Source organism: Wyeomyia smithii, chromosome 1, assembly GCF_029784165.1.
Source record: "Wyeomyia smithii strain HCP4-BCI-WySm-NY-G18 chromosome 1, ASM2978416v1, whole genome shotgun sequence".
Taxonomy (NCBI): domain Eukaryota; kingdom Metazoa; phylum Arthropoda; class Insecta; order Diptera; family Culicidae; genus Wyeomyia; species Wyeomyia smithii.
In genome coordinates, this window is record NC_073694.1 from 122,286,982 (window position 1) to 122,305,362 (window position 18,381).

General features: G+C 39.1%; 1 protein-coding gene across 5 annotated transcripts in view; it reads right to left on the reverse strand.

The window, feature by feature from the left end:
• Positions 1-4,564: 4,564 nt before the first annotated feature.
• The window catches only part of LOC129728798 (uncharacterized), a 181,575-nt gene continuing 167,758 nt past the window's right edge, over positions 4,565-18,381 (reverse strand). For all 5 annotated transcript variants that reach the window (XM_055687282.1, XM_055687261.1, XM_055687266.1 and 2 more), the window contains 2 exons: positions 5,598-5,743; positions 4,565-5,535 (listed from right to left, as the gene is read on the reverse strand). In XM_055687282.1, coding sequence (XP_055543257.1) covers positions 5,275-5,535; positions 5,598-5,743 — 407 coding nt within the window. In that variant the 3' untranslated portion in view covers positions 4,565-5,274. The remainder of the gene's footprint in view (positions 5,536-5,597; positions 5,744-18,381) is intronic.

Below are 18,381 nucleotides of genomic sequence, written 5' to 3' on the forward strand. Positions count from 1 at the left end.
GTGACAGTTAAAAAAACGCCATTTGGACAAAACTAACACAATCCTGCTATAACCTTTCTTCTACTTTTATTTTTGTATGACATGTTTCCTAATTTAAATTTTGACAACTGAAGAGAGGTCTCGACATATTACTTGGCCTCCGGGCCCCCGCAACTCTTAATCTGCCCGTGCATATCACCCATATAACACGATTTTTTTATGCGTAGATTTGGAAATATCCTCATTGATCAACTTACTCCGTAACCAACTAGCCTATCCTACTTTTTTAAAAATCCTAGAAAATTCAAATTTCGTCGTAATGCTCCAAAAATTTGGATTCTTACTCTTCAATAGTATACAACTGTAGGGGACTCTCGAGGAATCGGAAATAAAACGCGGTCAACTTGAAATGAAACAATGTGATTTTTATTACTCGAACTTTCCGACGCGTTCTCTTCTCTTGTTAGTTACCGAATGAATAGCATTTTCTGACAGGGTGATTCAACTGATAAATTGTGTGTGTAATTCAGTGTTGCCATAGGGCCCCTCCAGTTACACCAAGAATCTCACTCTGTGACCCGAAGGTGTAACTTTAGTTTTACCATCGTGAAACGGTGGGATGGTGTCGTCCTTCAGCGCGAAAGCAGGCTTAATTCTGTCGACAGATATAGTTTGCTTCTTACCGTGCATGAGAATTTCAAAAAACTTATCTGTAGGAGTTACTACTTCAAAAGGTCCCTCGTAGGGATGTTGAAGTGGTCGCTTCACGGCATCTATGCGAACGAAGACATGATCACATGTATTTAAATCTTTAGGAACAAAATCTTTAGGAAAGCAGTTGTTTCGAAAAACTCTCCTGGGAGTCTAACGGGTTGACCGTATACCATTTCAGCGGACGAACACTGCATCTCATCCCTGTATGCTGCCCGAAGCCCCAACAAAATTGACGGGAGTTTTTCACTCCAATGAAGCGAATCGACGCACATGATAGCAGATTTCATTGTTCTGTGAAAGCGCTCTACCATACCGTTCGCTTGGGGGTGGTATGCTGTTGTCCGAATACGTTTGGTACCGAGAATCGCTGCGAGTTCCCGGAATATATCGGACTCGAACTGCCGGCCTTGGTCAGTTGTGATGCTTTCGGGAACTCCGAATCTGGAAATCCATTCCGAACATAATGCGCGAGCGACACTTTCGGCTGTCATATTTGATAGAGGCACAGCTTCCGGCCAACGAGAGAAACGATCGATCATTGTTAAAATGTACTTGTAACCATTTGAAACTGGTAGCGGTCCTACTAGATCAATGTGCACGTGCTGAAAACGAATTCTCGGAATTTCGAAACGTTGTAACGGCGCCCATGTATGTCGATGAATTTTTGATCGCTGACATCTATCACAAGATGTTACAAACCGCTTTATATCTGCATTTATTGACGGCCAAACGAAACGTGAGGCAATTAATTTACGAGTGCCTCGAACACCAGGGTGCGCAATTCCATGAAGATGCTCCATTACTTGTGATCGAAGAGTTTTTGGAATATATGGACGAACGCTTCCTTTTTGTGAAACGTCGCAGTACACACCAAATTGGGCTCCGTTCAAGTTTCGTTTCTCCAACTTAAGCGATGTCGATCCAGTCAGTAATTTCTGGAGTTCGGTGTCAGTAGCTTGATCTGCGGCAATAGCGTTTAGATCGATCGCGCTAGGTATCGATATAGTTTCCACTCGCAAAAGAGCAGCAGCAACCTCGTTCTTGGTTCCACTAACATGGCGGATATCAGTTGTAAACTGAGATATATACTGCAGGTACCGTTCCTCGTGTGGTAGATAGTTGTTGCCCAAAGATGTAAGCGCGTGTGTTAAAGGACGATGATCTGTAAAAATCGTGAATTGTCGACCTTCAATAAAATAGCGAAAATATTTGAAGGCTAGCTTTATCGCGGTCAACTCTCTGCCGAATGTAGAATATTTGGTCTGAGATGACGAAAACTTCGTTGAGAAAAATCCCAAAGGTTACCAATAACCGTCAACGTACTGCTGCAGCACTGCACCGGCCGATGTGTTGGAGGCATCTACCATCAATCCAAGTCGCTTGGTTGGGTCTGGGTAATGCAGAAGAGTCGCATTTGCAATGCTTTGTTTGCACCTTTCAAACGCTGCTAAGGCTTGTTGGTTCCAGGCCAGTTTTCGAATGTCATTTTTTCGATTTCCTGGTATCAGATCTCGTAGTGCCGCTTTGTTGATCAGTTGCGTGTGGTAGAAACCGTTTATATACATTAACCAATGCCAAGAACCGACGAAGCTCTTTGACAGTAACTGGGAGTTTGAAATCTTGCAGTGCCATCACTCTTTCGGGGAGCAACCGGAGGCCGTTTCTATCGACGAGGTATCCTAAGAACTGGACCTGCGGGCTCGCGAAACAGCTTTTAGCTATGTTGATGACCAGTCCGTTATCCTTCAAACGTTCCAAAACGGTGCGCACATGTTTTCTATGTTCGTCAGGAGTCGTTGATGCGATACAGATGTCATCTACAAAGACCACAACAAAATCAAGATCGCTAAGAATTTTATGCATAAACCGTTGGAATGTTTGTGACACGTTACATAAACCGAATTGCATCCGCGTAAATTCAAACAGACCGAATGGTGTTATGACTGCGGTTTTTTCGATATCGCCTTCCTCAACCGGTATTTGATGGTAAGCGCGTTCTAGATCAAGGGAAGTAAAAAAAAAGACTTACTCTGGAGCGCGTTCAGAAGGTCGTGGATATGTGGGACTGGGTAGCGATCTGGTATTGTTACTGCATTTAAGCGACGATAGTCCCCAACCAAACGCCATTTTCCGTTCTTCTTTGGCACACAGTGCAGTGGACTTGCCCAGCAACTGCTAGATCAACGACATATTCCAAGTTGCACATCACTTCGAACTTCTTCTTGGCAGCCATTAGTTCATCCGGAGGTAAACGACGACTTTTGCAGGATAACGGTGGTCCTTTGGTTTGAATATGATGGGTGATTTCATGTTGAATGGGATGACGCAGTGTACTAGGTAATGTGATCTCACGAAATTCCGTAAGCATCTCGCGGAACGGGTGATTGATGCTAGTGGTTGTAACACTGTGTATCAACGCTGCGGTCACGCTAGCAGTTGACTGAAGCTTAGTTTTAGAATCAATCAGTCGGCGATGCTTAAGGTCGACAACAATACCGAAAGCAGCCAAAAAATCTGCTCCAATGATAGCAGTGTTCACTTCAGCAATCACGAAGTTCCAAGTAAACCGCCGCCGTAACCCCAAATCGGTTGTGATGAAGCAGTGTCCGTAAGTTTTAATAACTGTGCCATTAGCTGCGTGCAGTTCCCAGGGTGCTGTTGGCTGGAGCTTTTGCTTGATCGAAGCAGAAATAATGGAAATAGCAGAGCCGGTATCAATAAGAAAACGTTTTTTGATGTGCGATCGAAAACAATAAGACGGCTGTTCGATAAAACTTCTCCTATCTCTGCCGCGTGAGACGGAGAATGTCCTAGTTTTTTGAAAAACGACAGGGAGAACGACATTGCTGTGCGCGAGCTCCATATTTTCTATGATACCAGCAAATTATTTGCTCTGCATTTTCCGATTGGCGAGAACATGAGCGACTGCGGCTTCTAGTTGGGCCAGATTTCAGTCGACGGACCTCTTCGGTGAGCGCAGCAATTTGAGCTTCAAGATCATGAAAGACTGGAGCAACTGAGTGCAACAACTTGAGAGTTAGAAGAGTCTTCCATTTTATCTGCCATTTCCGCTAGCTGTACGAGACTGCCATCATTGATTGAAAGTAAAGCTTTCACGCTTGGAGGCATACACTGTAAAAATAGCATTTTCATTAGCGCTTCGTTAACGTTCAATGCAGTAGCGAGCTCCTGCATTTTTGCAAGCAAGAGGGTTGGCCGCATATCGCCCAAATCACAAGAGCCTAACAGTTTCTCCAGCTTATCCCATCTCCAGCTTTATGGAAATTAAACGGTCTTTGATGGCTTTGTATTTGTTTTCGGCTGGCGGCTGTGCAACGAGATCCGAAATATGACGCAATACCGTCTGATCCACTTTGGCAAGGATGTGAAAAAATTTAGTTTAATCCTTTTGAATTCCAGCGAGGGTGAACTGGGCTTCGGCTTGGGCAAACCACATTAACGGGTCGGACTTCCAGAATTCTGGAAGCTTCACTGAAACCGTGGCAGCTGCTGGAGCGGCGTTCTCCATTTTTCGTACCGACGCGAACGGAATCGAACTTAAGCGTCGCGGGTCACCAATGTAGGGGACTCTCGAGGAATCGCAAATAAAACGCGGTCACTTGAAATGAAACAATGTGATTTTTATTACTCGAACTTTCCGACGCGTTCTCTTCTCTTGTTAGTTACCGAATGAATAGCATTTCCTGACAGGGTGATTCAACTGATAAATTGTATGTGTGTAATTCAGTGTTGCCATACAACTATAGGAAAATATAATTGAGAGAAAATTCTCATTTCCTAAATGTAGAATGGCCGCACTCTGTGGTGGGTTAAAGGGTGTTTCGATGTCTACACGGAAAAATCCGACGCGTTCAAGGTTTTTCGGGAAGAAGGTAACCTTTTTTTTATTTAATCCAAATTAGTAATAATACGAGTTGTCACTTAATAGAATAGTGGTTCATTGCTATGTAAGTTATCGTTGGTAACGAATATGAATGTGTAGAACGAACTTTAAATTTGTTTTATTAGTAGTATTAATGAGCCTTTTTTAAAAGTATTGAGGTTTTTATGCTGTTCAAAGTTCGAATCAGAATAGTACATTATCGAGAAACATTTGCTATCTGATTAGTTGAATGTTTTTTTTTTACTTTCAACACTTTTAGCATTACAGGAACACTGTTAGTGTTGTTCGATTTGTTGACTTATAACAAATTCATACTTATTATAATACGCTTTCTACTCTTTCCGCCATAAAAACTGCTCTGAAATCTTTCGTTTCAAATTTGCCTGTTACACAATTTGTATAGTTTAAAAATTTCGTTAATTACAGTATCTAAAATTTTAAAGTGTTTTTTCACAAATATTTACATGTTATATAGCTATGCTTTCGGATAAACCTGATTGGTTTTTTTTCTGGTATAAAATTATAGCAAATTAGAGACAGTACAAAGATAATATTCCATACTAAATGCTATGAAATACAGAATAATGCATACAATCCTCAAATGGCCTTTGCCGTTGCCGGCTTTCAACTTCACTGTTTTATTCTGGAGAGTGCCATTTGTAGATTTCGCATTATATTTACATGTTACTAGGCGGCCCTCGAGAACGATTCCCATGTAGGCCTGAATGCCTAGAGCCTGGCCTGCTGTGTACAATCGCGTAGTGATCGGAGTCAATTGGCAACGATCTGTTGGAGTGAATCGTGCTACCTCCACTAGTGTAACCTTTATTATGGCCGCCATCCCGTCCATGCAGTGAGTATCTGGATCCATATTGAGAACCGTGCCAGCTTCGGTATGGATCATATTCCTCGATGATTGATGGTTCTTTTTCAATTATCTGAAATAAAGATGCCTATTTAAACAAAATCTTGGAGTAATTATTAGTATTGACACATTTACCTCTGTTCTTGCACAACTACAGCTCATTGCTGTGCATAAAAATATGTTCATGAGCAGCATGATGAGGAACAGAACAGCTAGTGCAATTGTTAGCCATAACAACCAATGTGGTCGAACTCCAGTATCGTCGCATAATGCTCCTAAGGCTAAGAAAATAATCCGAATTAATTTATCTGATGCTGACAGCAACCTTTGTTAAAAAGAAAAGTCATATTGACACAAACTTGTATATTAACTATGCGGGTACATATTTTTGCTTGTGCATGTAGGAAGAATTACATTACATTGCAGAAGATTGACATTGAGACCAGGCCCGGATTTGAGGGGGGGGGGGGGTGGTCGGCAAAGGGGGCAAATGCCCCGGGCCTCCCGATCGAAGGGGCCCCTCCTAGTCCTAAGGGCGACCTTTCTTTTTGCTCGTCACCTTCCAGAACGTTACCTTTAAATGTTTAAAGAAAAGAGGGCCTCACAAACAAATTTGCCCCGGACCCCCCAGCTTCTAAATCCTGCCCTGATTGTGACCAAATAAGCAAAACATTAAAAAACAAAATGAACTGATTTTAACGTTTTTAAAAATTTTATCATTTCCAGAAAAATTTAAATCTATTTCCAATTTCTGAAACAAACACAATTTTTTATAGTTAAAGTGTGAAATCATCTCATTGTCAATTTAGAAACTTGTTTAAAATTACCATCAGTGTCTCAATAACTAAATTAAACCAACAACATTAAACTTCAGGTGTCATTATATTCATCATGGCGTCCGCAGAGGAAACCGAGTAGAAACCATATTGTATGGTAGACGAAGAAATAATTATTGAAACCATTCTATCTAAAAGCTATTCTTGTTGAACGCATCTTCGATCAATCAGAGCTGATAACACAGTGCAACAATTTTTTTGCCTTGGCTTCTATACATGATTTTTTTATGAAGTTTAATGCGAAAATAAATTCCACCGAGTTTGAACATTACCATTAATGCTGAGATATACTCGATATTATTTTGCTTTGTGAAATATACTAAAACCCAGTGATGGCATGAACTCGTGCAAAGTTGAACTGAGTAACACTTTTCCAGATTTGAATCCAACTTGAATCTACTTCCTCTCGATAGTATGAGTTTTTTTGCACCGCACACTGTATTCAGCGATGCAGGCGATTATGTAACGCGATGAGTTTTGTTTTTAGATCGAATTTATGCTTTCTAAGGACAATGCAACAAACTGTTGCAGCAGACGCGGCGCTAATTTCATCGCATTTCGATTTTTATGCAATTGTTGTTATGCAGGATTAGAACTCAAATCCAACTCAAGTGTAATGCACTTTTAGTAGGGTTTACGAGCAAACCGAAAATAAATGTGCAAGCAAGTTTTAAAACTCACTTGGATACGAGGGCAAAGTCACACTGCCTACTCTGCTAAAACCATGTCAAAACCGGTTTCGTAGAATCACCGTTTTGAGTTCAGTTTTTGTCCGATTCAAGATCTGTTTTTTTTTAAAGATGGGTAAGAAGATGTTAATATGTGGACAAACTCTTAGAATTTCAATATTTGGTCTTAAAACAAAATTGCGTCGAAAAAACATCGAAAATTTCCGATTTTTAAAAAATTCAAAATGGCGCCATTGTTGCCCCTTAAGTTGAAATATGTTCAAACTCGGGTAAATTTGGTTTTGCATCAAAATACACAAAAAACTTATATATTGAAACCAAGGCAGAAAAAAAGTCAATTTTTGTTGCACTGTGTAACAAGGCTAACTGTCAGGCGAATCCGACAGCCTTAGTCTAAATCAAGCTACACAACTAAAGTATACAAACGATTTGACTACTTGTGAACGATTTTGCAACAAGTTTTTTCTATGTCATTTTCTAGTCTACGAGGCTCTTCTTCCACTGAGAGTTTTTTTCGAAAGCCTGGTATGAAAGGTAACAAAATTTTACCATCTTCATTTCTAAGACGATACCATACGGACAGTAAGTTAAAGATTTTCTCTGTCTTTGAAAATAACCGATTAAGATTGAAAAAACACATTGTTCGCTCTAATTTTTTACTTCAATTTTCACGATAAAACTGTCTCTGACATTGACATTGTGAATATCTTAGTTCTGTAAAAATTATTATTGTTTTTCAACAAAAAGTATACCTTTTTCATTTGTTTGTCGTTCTGTTTGGGGCAAACATAAAAAATAACTCTTGGTCTCAATTGGAAGGGCACGTTTGACTTTATATATAGAGATTATTCAAAAATAACTAACTTCCGTAGAGGTTATATCAGCGTTTTGTAGTTTTTTGTATTGAAGTAGTCATGTCCGATCAGCACTGTGATTGGTGCGTACGTATGTAATGTCTGAGAAGAACGGGCCGTCGATGAGAACGTGGTCAATTGTTTTGCTCTACGTTGGTCGAGGAAAGAAGGGACTTTGGACTGCCAGCCCGTGGGAAGCTGCGAAGTTGGTGCATAGCTGGCCGCATGCTTGTCTTTTCTCCTCAGTAAACCTCTAGAGGGCAGGAGAACATCTTGCACTGGTTTCTTGAGCATGGCAGAAGAGGAAAAGAGATTGGGAGAAAAAAAATAGACTGCATTGCTCGTGTCGGTAGAATTTACTCTGGTGGAATTCGTTCGTAGCTTCACGAGGACTACATTTTTCCCGGTAGTTTTTTTTCACCTTCCGGACTACTCGCCAGTGGACACTGTTGTGCACTTCTGCGTTTTCTCTGTAGAGTGATTCACCCCTCTTGTTTCTATCAGATGTGGGGTGAGCTGGAAGTGTGTTTGTCTCTCTGTAAGCTGGTTGAGACACTTGGAGTGAGAAAGAAGCAGTGTGGTGAAAGCATTTGCTACACGCAGGCACATACTGGCAGAAAAGTGCGCGGTGAATTATTTCTCCTCTCCTTTCACATACTGAGGAGAATGACAAGCATGGCTGGCCGTTGTCGTTCTTCACGGTGTACAGGCTGTGCGGGCCGATCACCGGCTTATATAAGTCTTTCCTTCCGTTCATGTTCTGTGCTGATCCAGCAGAATCCAGTCGACATCCGGGGCGTTGAGCGATCTACTGTTACATGTACCGAGCTTCTAATCGTCGTCCTTATTTCGTCGGCTGGGTCATTGCCTATTGTTCCGGTTCGTTTTGAATTCTTGATTCTTCGTAGTATGTTTATTTTAGTATGCTGCCTTACTAGGGCTGCGACGCCCAGTCTCGCGACGGGGCTGCCGCCATAGGTGTAGCTGGCGAGACACCGCATTTCATAGTTCAGCCGGTCGGTCCGGATCAGTCGCTGTTTGAGCCGCCCCTAGCCTGTGGGGTTCAGACAAGCTGCTCTCTAAGGAGAACAACTACCCCTTTCCTGTCAGCATACGACCAAGTTCTCACCGGTTCACCGATTTTCCCTTGGTTGCTCGTATCACAGTCGGTAGCACGTGGAGGTAGGAATAGGGCAATATGCCTTGAGCCTTTTGCCTTGAACCACACTGGGGTCTATTTTATTCCAGCTAGTACGGGTGTGCTGTTAAAAAGCACTGCCCAGCCATTTACCAAACCTGGCTCTCCCCAATATCAAATCAGTGTTGCTGAAAGAGGTTGGCGTTGACGCTGTGTTCAAGATATTCAGTACATCTTCGGAGATTCTATCTCGAAGTGATTTTGTCTGCTGTTACGACACTATTTTAAGCGTTAAATAAGCATATTTAAACTCCTTTTTCTGTTTTTTAAACTTATATACATGAAAACTAGCCCCTCCCCCCTCCTAGAAATTTTCCTTAGTTGCGCCCATGACAAAAACTATAATAATTTTATATTTTTGGCATGTGGAAGCACACAGATTTATTTTTTGGTTTTTACCTTTTGAAGCTAGAAATAATGACCTTTCATTTGGTCTAAAAAGATCAAAAATCGATCAACTGGTTCAAAAGTCATGAATTTTTTAAAATAAAAATACATCGAATAAAGCAGTTTTTATGGTCACCCTATTTCGGAACTGGTTACCCAAAGTGCTTCAAATGTGCTCAAAATCCAAGTATAGATGACAGTTCTACAAGGTATGCTACATTTTTGTCTATCCACGCACACAAACTAATCTCCTTATGAAAAATTTCGCGTTTTTTATGGAATTCGGAACATTTTTGAAAATTTCTCGTTTTATGTTGTTTTATATTATATCATTTTTTTGGTTGGAGAGTGAATCTCCAGTTGAAACACACTAGAAATTGATATTAATTTAGATGTCGTGTGAAAAATTGCGACAATATGTCGAAATAAAATATATAAAAATGCTATATTTCTAATAGTTGGAGCATAATCTTAGTCATTGTCATAGCTCATGACTTTTGTTACTGTATGAAACATAAGCGACTCTATTTAGAAGTGCTATTAGAGTACAAGAAAAAAACGAAAAGTGCAAAAAGGTTACCGGCAAAATGATGAAAAACAGCATATTTTACCTAAGCCCTAACATGTTTATGTATTTCTCACAAATAAAACATGTTTCTACATCATTTCTATAACTTTTCAGGAAAGTATGTTTTATAAGTTTAGTTTTAAATGCATAATCATTTAAAATTTCATACAAAATCTGAAAAAGTTCATAACGCTCACTAATACTAATGCATCGACGTGAATAGCATACCTTTTAGAACTGTCATTTATACTTGGGCTCAAAATTGCAGGGAAATTGGATCTTCGTCGAAATAATCAAACTTGTATTTTTTCGTTGGGCCGTTAGGGCGGTAGGTGTATATTTTACTAGTCTGGCGAAGTGGGTTTGGGAACCAATTTTAACTGTTATAACGGGAGCCAATCAGTTGAGATTCTATACGACTACAATCCCTATATTTACAGTTTGGCGAAGTGGAGTTGGGAACCAATTTAAACTGTTATAACGAGAACCAGTCGTATAGAATCTCCATTGACTGGTTCCCGTTATAACAGTTTAAATTGGTTCCCGAATCCACTCCGTCAGACTAATAAAATATACAGTGACTATACTGCCGGTACCCGTATAACTGTCCCATACTGATTTTGGTCACTTTTGAGTTATCATCGAGAATCGACTTAATTGTTATCATATTTTCTGGAAAAAAAATCACAAGAAGGTTGTATGCAAAGCCACGACCGCAAGGTTGAAGTAGAATACTTTTACAAGAAAGATAACCTGGCTGCTTGCGTGTCAGTCATTTTTTCTAGTAAATAAACGTTGACCGTTCATTGGCAGTATTGTAATTTCTTTTGTCTGATATTTTGAATGAAGTTCATTGGATATTTTTAAATTTTGTGCAAATGAGAAGTTGAAGTGCTGCCGAATTGTAATATGCACATTTAATACGACATCATTAAACGGGAACGGAACAAAGGCTACGGTTATGCAGAACGCGAATGCCGGCGCGATGCGATTCGCCTTACCGTGGTGAAATGTACAGCTCTTTTTAAGGCGAAGTAGAGCTATACATTTCAACAGATTTCGTCTTGCCGAATCGCATCGCGCCGTTATTTGCGTTCTGCATGACCGTAGCCAAACACTAAGCGACGCAAACACGTAATAATAGTCAGAGTATGCATGTAGATGGAGATAATTAACTTTGGATTATAGCGCAAAACGAGAAAATATTAACTCTTCAAATAATCATTTGTGTTCAAATTTCAGTTGTTCAATTTAATATCCGATTAAATGTTTGTTTATTATCTGATGAAGCTCTTATATAGGCCAAATGATGCATTCCCAATTTACTAGGTCCATAACTCTGCTGACCGTGCTTGGGAAAGCGCGGTATAGCGACCAATCAGAGGTCGAATTTTGTGTTTTGACAAGGCTTAAGAGTTTTCAATAGTACAATAGTTCGAATGATAAAATTGCAATTTCAAGCATTTGGTAGGAATCTTAGAAGATTTTCTAATCGATTGCTGCAAAAACGAAGGAAATCCATCGAAAACTAACCGATTTATTAGCATTTGAAATTTTTCTCACTTTTTTCAGTTTTAGATTTTCATTTTACATCCCTATGTAGCCGAACTTCCTGAGAGAAGTATTCTAATTCAAAATTAAATCTTCATTAATTCATTTGTTGTCCTTATAAGGACAATTGTTCAATTTATCATAGGATGTAGTGTTTATCTTACATCTCTGTGTTACCTTGATAGTGAGGACTAAGGCGCACGGTCAACACAATGAGAAAGGTGTTTTCACATTGAAAACTAGACACGGCTTTACTGGAGGAAGTGTTGGCAAATGTATCTACCGCTAATACCACCGCTATCATACGAAAGCGCGTCGTTTCATGTGGGGAATATCAACAACGAAAAATGACGCGCGTCTAAGCATAACCCGAACTGTTTCGCCGTGCTGCTCCCATTTACCTTTACATCGGCCTCAGTGAAGTACCGGCTGCATCTGCATCTACCGCTGAGGCTGTCACTATACTGCTATTGGTACCAAAAGCTATTAACTCTTCAAATAAGTGTGTTATTCGTTCTCAAAAGAACAATTGTTCAATTCAAAATCGGATTTACGCAATCGCATCTCTGTAATATTACCGACAATAATATTCTTCTGAACAAACTGATACAACTTTCCCATTAGGCCTCTGTCATAATAGACGCGAAAAGCGACGCGAACCGATTCGCTCAGCTGTAGGTTAATGTGCAGCCATCAGTAGAGCTGTACATCAACCTACGGCCGAGCGAATCGGTTCGCGCCGCTTTTCGCGTCTACTATGGCAGAGGCCTTAGAGAAAGTTGCTGGCTGATGTATTCACTTCATGCAAGCCTGCTGCTGATGCTTCCCGCTACCACACTGAAACAGCATTTTAGTAAAGGGAGTGTCGTTGCATCAACTGACCCTGCTACTATCGATGCTGATATACCCCCTGCAACAGCTACGCTATGCATAGCCATGCCACAGTTGTGGCCGCTATACGCTGGCCCAACTGCTGAGCAACTGCAACGCTATCCGTAGTCATGCCACAGTTGTGGCCGCCATTGGTATCCGCTGTACCTGCATCTGCTGGCCCTGCTGCTATCGATGGTGAGATCCGCTGAAACTGCTACGCTTATTCGCAGCCATGCCATAGTTGTGGCCGCTATTCGCTATCGATGGTACCCACTGCTCGCTCCCGCTGCTGCTAAGGGAGGACTGCTGACGTCGCTGTTCAGAACCATTATGAGCGGCTTCGACTAAAACAGGCTCTTATATAGGGATGAAAATAGGAATGAATTATTTTACGTACGTGGTGGAATGATATAACTTGAAAAATATGTGTGACTTCATACTGGTTCAGAGCGATCATTTGATAAGCTCCACCTCTTTTTTCAGTTTCTAAAGTTTTTCCTCAGTTTCGTAGCACGGATGCACAAAAATGATTTCTTGTCGAGCCGGACCGATAGCACTCTCATTGAAGCAACAAAATAACATGTTTTGTGTCGTGTTGTGCAGCTTGGTTGAAGAAAATGTTCCCGTCCCCATGTCGCATGTAAGCAGATTATTGCGTTCAGTAGACAGTAGATAGTGTATCCAGCGAATAAACACCGATGGTGCTCTCACACACGCAACGGTTTTAACCCGTATCTTATTGCGGTTTGTAACATCAAGCGATTTCGTTTGCTCGCTGTTGCGTGTTGCATCATGTTGCAACTTGGCAGCTGGGAGACGACGAAATTCTGTTTATGCTGTTTGATTGAATCGACTTCATATTAGCTCTGCATAGTCGAACTAACTGCTTTTGTGAATGCGTTCTAACAAGGCAGTTTATTATTCAATGTCGGTTATGCTGATCGCAGCCTTTGCGCTGCTCCTACAGTGGTGGGTTTACTAAATAAAGTAAAAATTAGACAACTACAACAGAATTTGATTGCATCCCGCACAGAATGTCTGCTTGTGTTGATGCCAGAAAATCATTAACCTTCAATTTTTTTTTATTTGCCTTGAAAAAAGCATGCTGCGGTTCAAAATCGGTTGCTAATTACAACCTTTGAGCTGCCCTAACATTGGGGGAATTAAGATACACGGACAACATGCACTGTGGAAGCTTTTTCACATTCAGTAAATTAGACGGGTGCGACAAATTTAAATTGTTAGGATGCAACACAGAATGCTTGCTTGCGTTGACAAAAATTATTACTTTCAATGACTTGTTTATTTGCCTTCAAAAAGGCATTTTGATTTCCAAAATTGGATTTCCTGATGGCAATCTTCATGCTGCCTCAACACGGGGGGAATAATGGCTGTCTGGCGACACACGCTGAGAAAAACCGCGCTGCTCCTGAGACGTGGTGACCAACCACAGGGCTAGTGCTGCTGCTAAGGAAGGACGACTGCTGTTGTCGCTGTACACACGCTGAGAAAAACCGCGCTGCTCCTGAGACGTGGTGACCAACCACAGAGCTAGTGCTGCTGCTGCTAAGGAAGGACGACTGCTGTTGTCGCTGTCTAGAACTATTATGAGCGGCTCCGGCTGAAACAGGCTATTATATAGGCCAAATAGCATGTTTTCAATTGCAAGGTATATGATCCTGTCGACCGTGCTCGGGAAGCAAGCATATAACGACCAATCAGAGGTCGAATTTTTCGTTTTGACAAGGCTTGTCTATTTTCAATAGTACAATAGTGTGAATAATAAAATTATAATTATCTTATTTTGGGAAGAATCTTAGAAGATTTTCCCATCTATTGCTGCAAGAACAAAAGAAATCCATCGAATACTAACCGATTTATTAGCATTTGAAATTTGACATATTTTTCACTTTTTTCGGTTTTAGATTTTCATTTCACATCCCTATGTAGCCGAACTTCCTGAGAGAAGTATTCTACTTCAAAAAAAAAAAAAAAATTGATACTTTTGTATGGAAAAACATGGAAAAAATACCAAGTTGTTTTTGTCCCATATTGAAAGTACCCGCATTACAGGCCCACTGCATAGTGGTACAAACTGCAAACATGTAATTTTGCTCCAGATTAGTGTAAATCGGATTATTTTAGGCATATAGAAGTATGTCATTTAATTAACTAGACTAATGTTGTTTTTCTGTAGTTCAATTTACGTTGCCAATGATACTGCCGGTTGCTGGTTGAATTTATATGTGATGGGACAAAATATGCGAGTACTTTTAAAATGTACCCGCATATTTTGTCCCATTTTGTCTTTTTTTTCAAATTTTATAACGTAAAACCAATTCCATCCATGTTTTTTGTTTTTAGTAATTTCGTCTTAAAAAAAATTCATAAAATGGTAGTTGAAAAACGTGCTTTACAATAAGTATTTCGACGTTTTTATATCACTTTTTTTGTACTCTACAACCTTCAAAAGGGCATTACTCAAAAATGTACCATGGAACGGGGTGAAATTGTTCAATTTTTATAGTATTTTTCAATTTACTAGCTTCATGTACATTTTTCATGAAATAGTATATAGTTAAAACAAGTACTGGTATGTGCTCTAGAAAACCACTATGGCTATTGGTGAAATTTCTATCGTCTACTTCATGAAATAAATTCGAGAATTCTATAAGGTACTTTTAGATAAATTGGGGAGAAATTGATCGCCCTAAAAATCCAAACATTATGTTGGAAATGTGCTATTATTCGATATGTTCATTAAAAATAATGTAAAATCGACCAGCTCAAACCGATGTAGGGGCATGAGGTGGGACCATCATCATCATCATACTCTTCTATAAATTTTCATATTTAGAAATTTACTCTTTGGACATTATCCAGTCACCAATATTTAGTGGATATCAAAACTGTAATAACTTATAACTTATGACCGTTGCAAAAATGTACAATTCTTGTTGGGTAATTTATGGTAATCATAGCCATGAGATAAACTTTTAAAAAGCAATGCAGTTTTTCCTCGATTGCACACGTACCGCTGCAATACGAATAAAAGTGTACCGCTGGAATGTACGAATTGAAGTGTACCGCTGCAATCATAGACGGTATTGTACGGTGGAGATGGTCGGGTATGGGAAATTTGTTACCCGTACCCGACTCATCGAGAATTTTCAAACCCGTACCCGACCCGAACCCGAAATTGTTTTCCAACTACCCGTACCCTACCCGTTTCTCGAGGTGATGGCCGGAGTTAGGCTAGAACCGAGTGTTCATGTAAACAAAGGTTAATGAACCCAGAGGTCCACGCGATATATTGGTTCTCCTAGAATCCAGTTGAAAAATTTGACCATATTTTTCACGCAGCAAAATATCTATTCATAACTGTGTACGGAGAATTTGGATTACATTTTTCGTGTTAGTTACCTTATACTAAAATTGATCAGGGATTTTATTTATATATTTTGTATATATACGTATGATTCATATAAACTGCTTAAATTTTTATTTCGTTTTCGAGAGAATAATAAAAATTTAATACAATTTTTTTTAAAGATTCATAATAACTTTCTAATGAACCAGATCGCAACAACAAGAAGAATGGGTAAATTAACCTATAGTGGACCCCTTTATTTTATTAACCTATGTTTGTGATGCAGACTGGCTGGACATGATGTTTCCCTATGGGAGTTTTCTGAAAATCACTCAAATTTTTACATAAAATAAATTAATCTAGAGGGTGATCCACTATAGGGGAGGGGTCCATTATATGGTAATTTACCCTACTAGCACAACACAGAGAATGGTGAAAAATGCATGTCTGGTAGAGTTTAAAATAAACGACGAGTTTTATATGTGCATCGTAGCAACCTGGAATCTCTAATTCGGAATAACACAGATATTTCAGTACATGCGGCATCCCTGGTTACAGTGCAAACCAAGACCTGGGAGCGAAAAACGAATGATACACTGTAAATTCATCGAAACAGATGACACGCACATTCGTCGTTTTTTGATAGCGTGTAACTATCTTCCTGCTGTAACCCAAGCATGACTCGAACCCAGTTTTCAGTAACATCAGGAATACTAAATGCGTAAGCTTGTATGTAAAACACAGATTTTTCGAGTCAGTTTCTTCAGGTTTTTAAGTTTATATACAGTCCCTCTACAATTATGGGTCAGTCAACGTGCTGTCTGAATGTTCAAAAATAGATAGAAAATCGGAAAAGTGATCAACTACGAATGTTTTACTATCTATCTCTGTGTTCTGATGTGTACTTTCGATCAACAATTAGTTTCACTGCAGTGTATGCGTGTAAATCGAATGGGAAGAAAAATATCACTTCAGCAAAAGACACAATTATGGGTCACTTTTGGCATTCAAAATCATTTTGTCTATAAAATCGTCAAAAAAGATAACGCAAGTTACTTTATTGTTGTAAAAGCTTGATAATAAGTTATTTTATTAAGTCGTGATGTATTATCATGCAAAAGTAATAGAAATAGCCAAAATATGGGCTGACCCTCAATTGTGCACCGCAAAATGTAACATTACTACAATCATTGCATCAAGCAGAATTATAGTTTTCAGTGACATTTTCAACTTTGAATCATTTCAATCGTATAAATAAGGTTACAAGTGAGTTATAAAAAATACCACTGCCAATGAAAATTGTTTAGTTTCGTGAGGATAGACGCATTTGCGTAAAAGTGACCCATGATTGTAGCTGACCCATAATTGTGGAGGCACTGTATATTACGCAGAGTTGCAATAATTTTACAATTTTATACCTCATTGTTTTGTGAAACGAAAATCAACACTCAACCGTGATGAAGTGAAATTGTTACCAAACGACTTTTATTTATACCCGAGTAATAATTACGTAGGAGGTACCCGATCAAACGATTACAACAAACCGGTAACACAAATATATCTGAACTTGATAGAAATAACAAAGCCTGTAATATTCTTGATATGCCAGAACGATAAAAAAGTATAGAATTATATCAAATTCTGTTATCATACGCTTAAATGTTCAAAAGTGTGTTTTTAAAGTATGTTTATAACAAAATTTGTTATTCAATTAACAAAATATTGTACATTCTAACTAATTCTGATCTTTTTCTGCCAAAAACCTTACAAAACCTTGCAATAATTTCTAATGATCGATAAGTAATTTTGATATTTTAACTATTAACGAGACAAAGTTTAGAACACAAATTGATACAAAAAGGTTTGTAACAAAATATCAAGATTTGTTATAATCGTGATATTTTCGACTGATCGGGTATTCCTAAAAGAGTTTATTTGCAAATATTGCTTACAAGTTTAAACAACATAAATGCCTTTAAAAAAATCGACAAACTTTCAAAACTCGTAGCTTACCAAAGGACAGAAATATTATGTTTCAAAAAATATTGTTAATTTCATTGCGTGTATGGATGTTATCATAATAAGTATTTTTCGAATAAGTCCACGGTCAAGAGAAAGGCCACAGAAATAACTGATGCCGTTACCGGTGCAACTTCATGCTGCTTCGTATGAGTTTCTCCCTTTCAGACCAAGACTATGCTAAAACTTGATTTTTAAATTACCCGTACCCGATCCGAACCTGATAAATATTTTTTGGCGTTACCCGAAGCCCGACCCGAACCCGTCGGGTACGGGTATCGGGTAAAACTACCCGTACCCGACCATCTCTACTGTACGGTACTGTTGCTATCAAAAACATGTTTTCTTTCAAGACATCAGTTTTTATTACGTTCTAACAGTTTTTATTACGTTCTAGTAGCAGGAATTGTTCCAGAAAAAGGGTTGTTTTAAAGTTTTCGAGAAACTTTTGCCTTCAAGACATCAAATTAGTCTAAGTTCATGGAAGCAAACATAAATTGACCTGATTGATTGATAAATTGACGGAAGAACTCTCTAAATTTTTCTTTTGATATTGATAAAGAGAATATCAGAG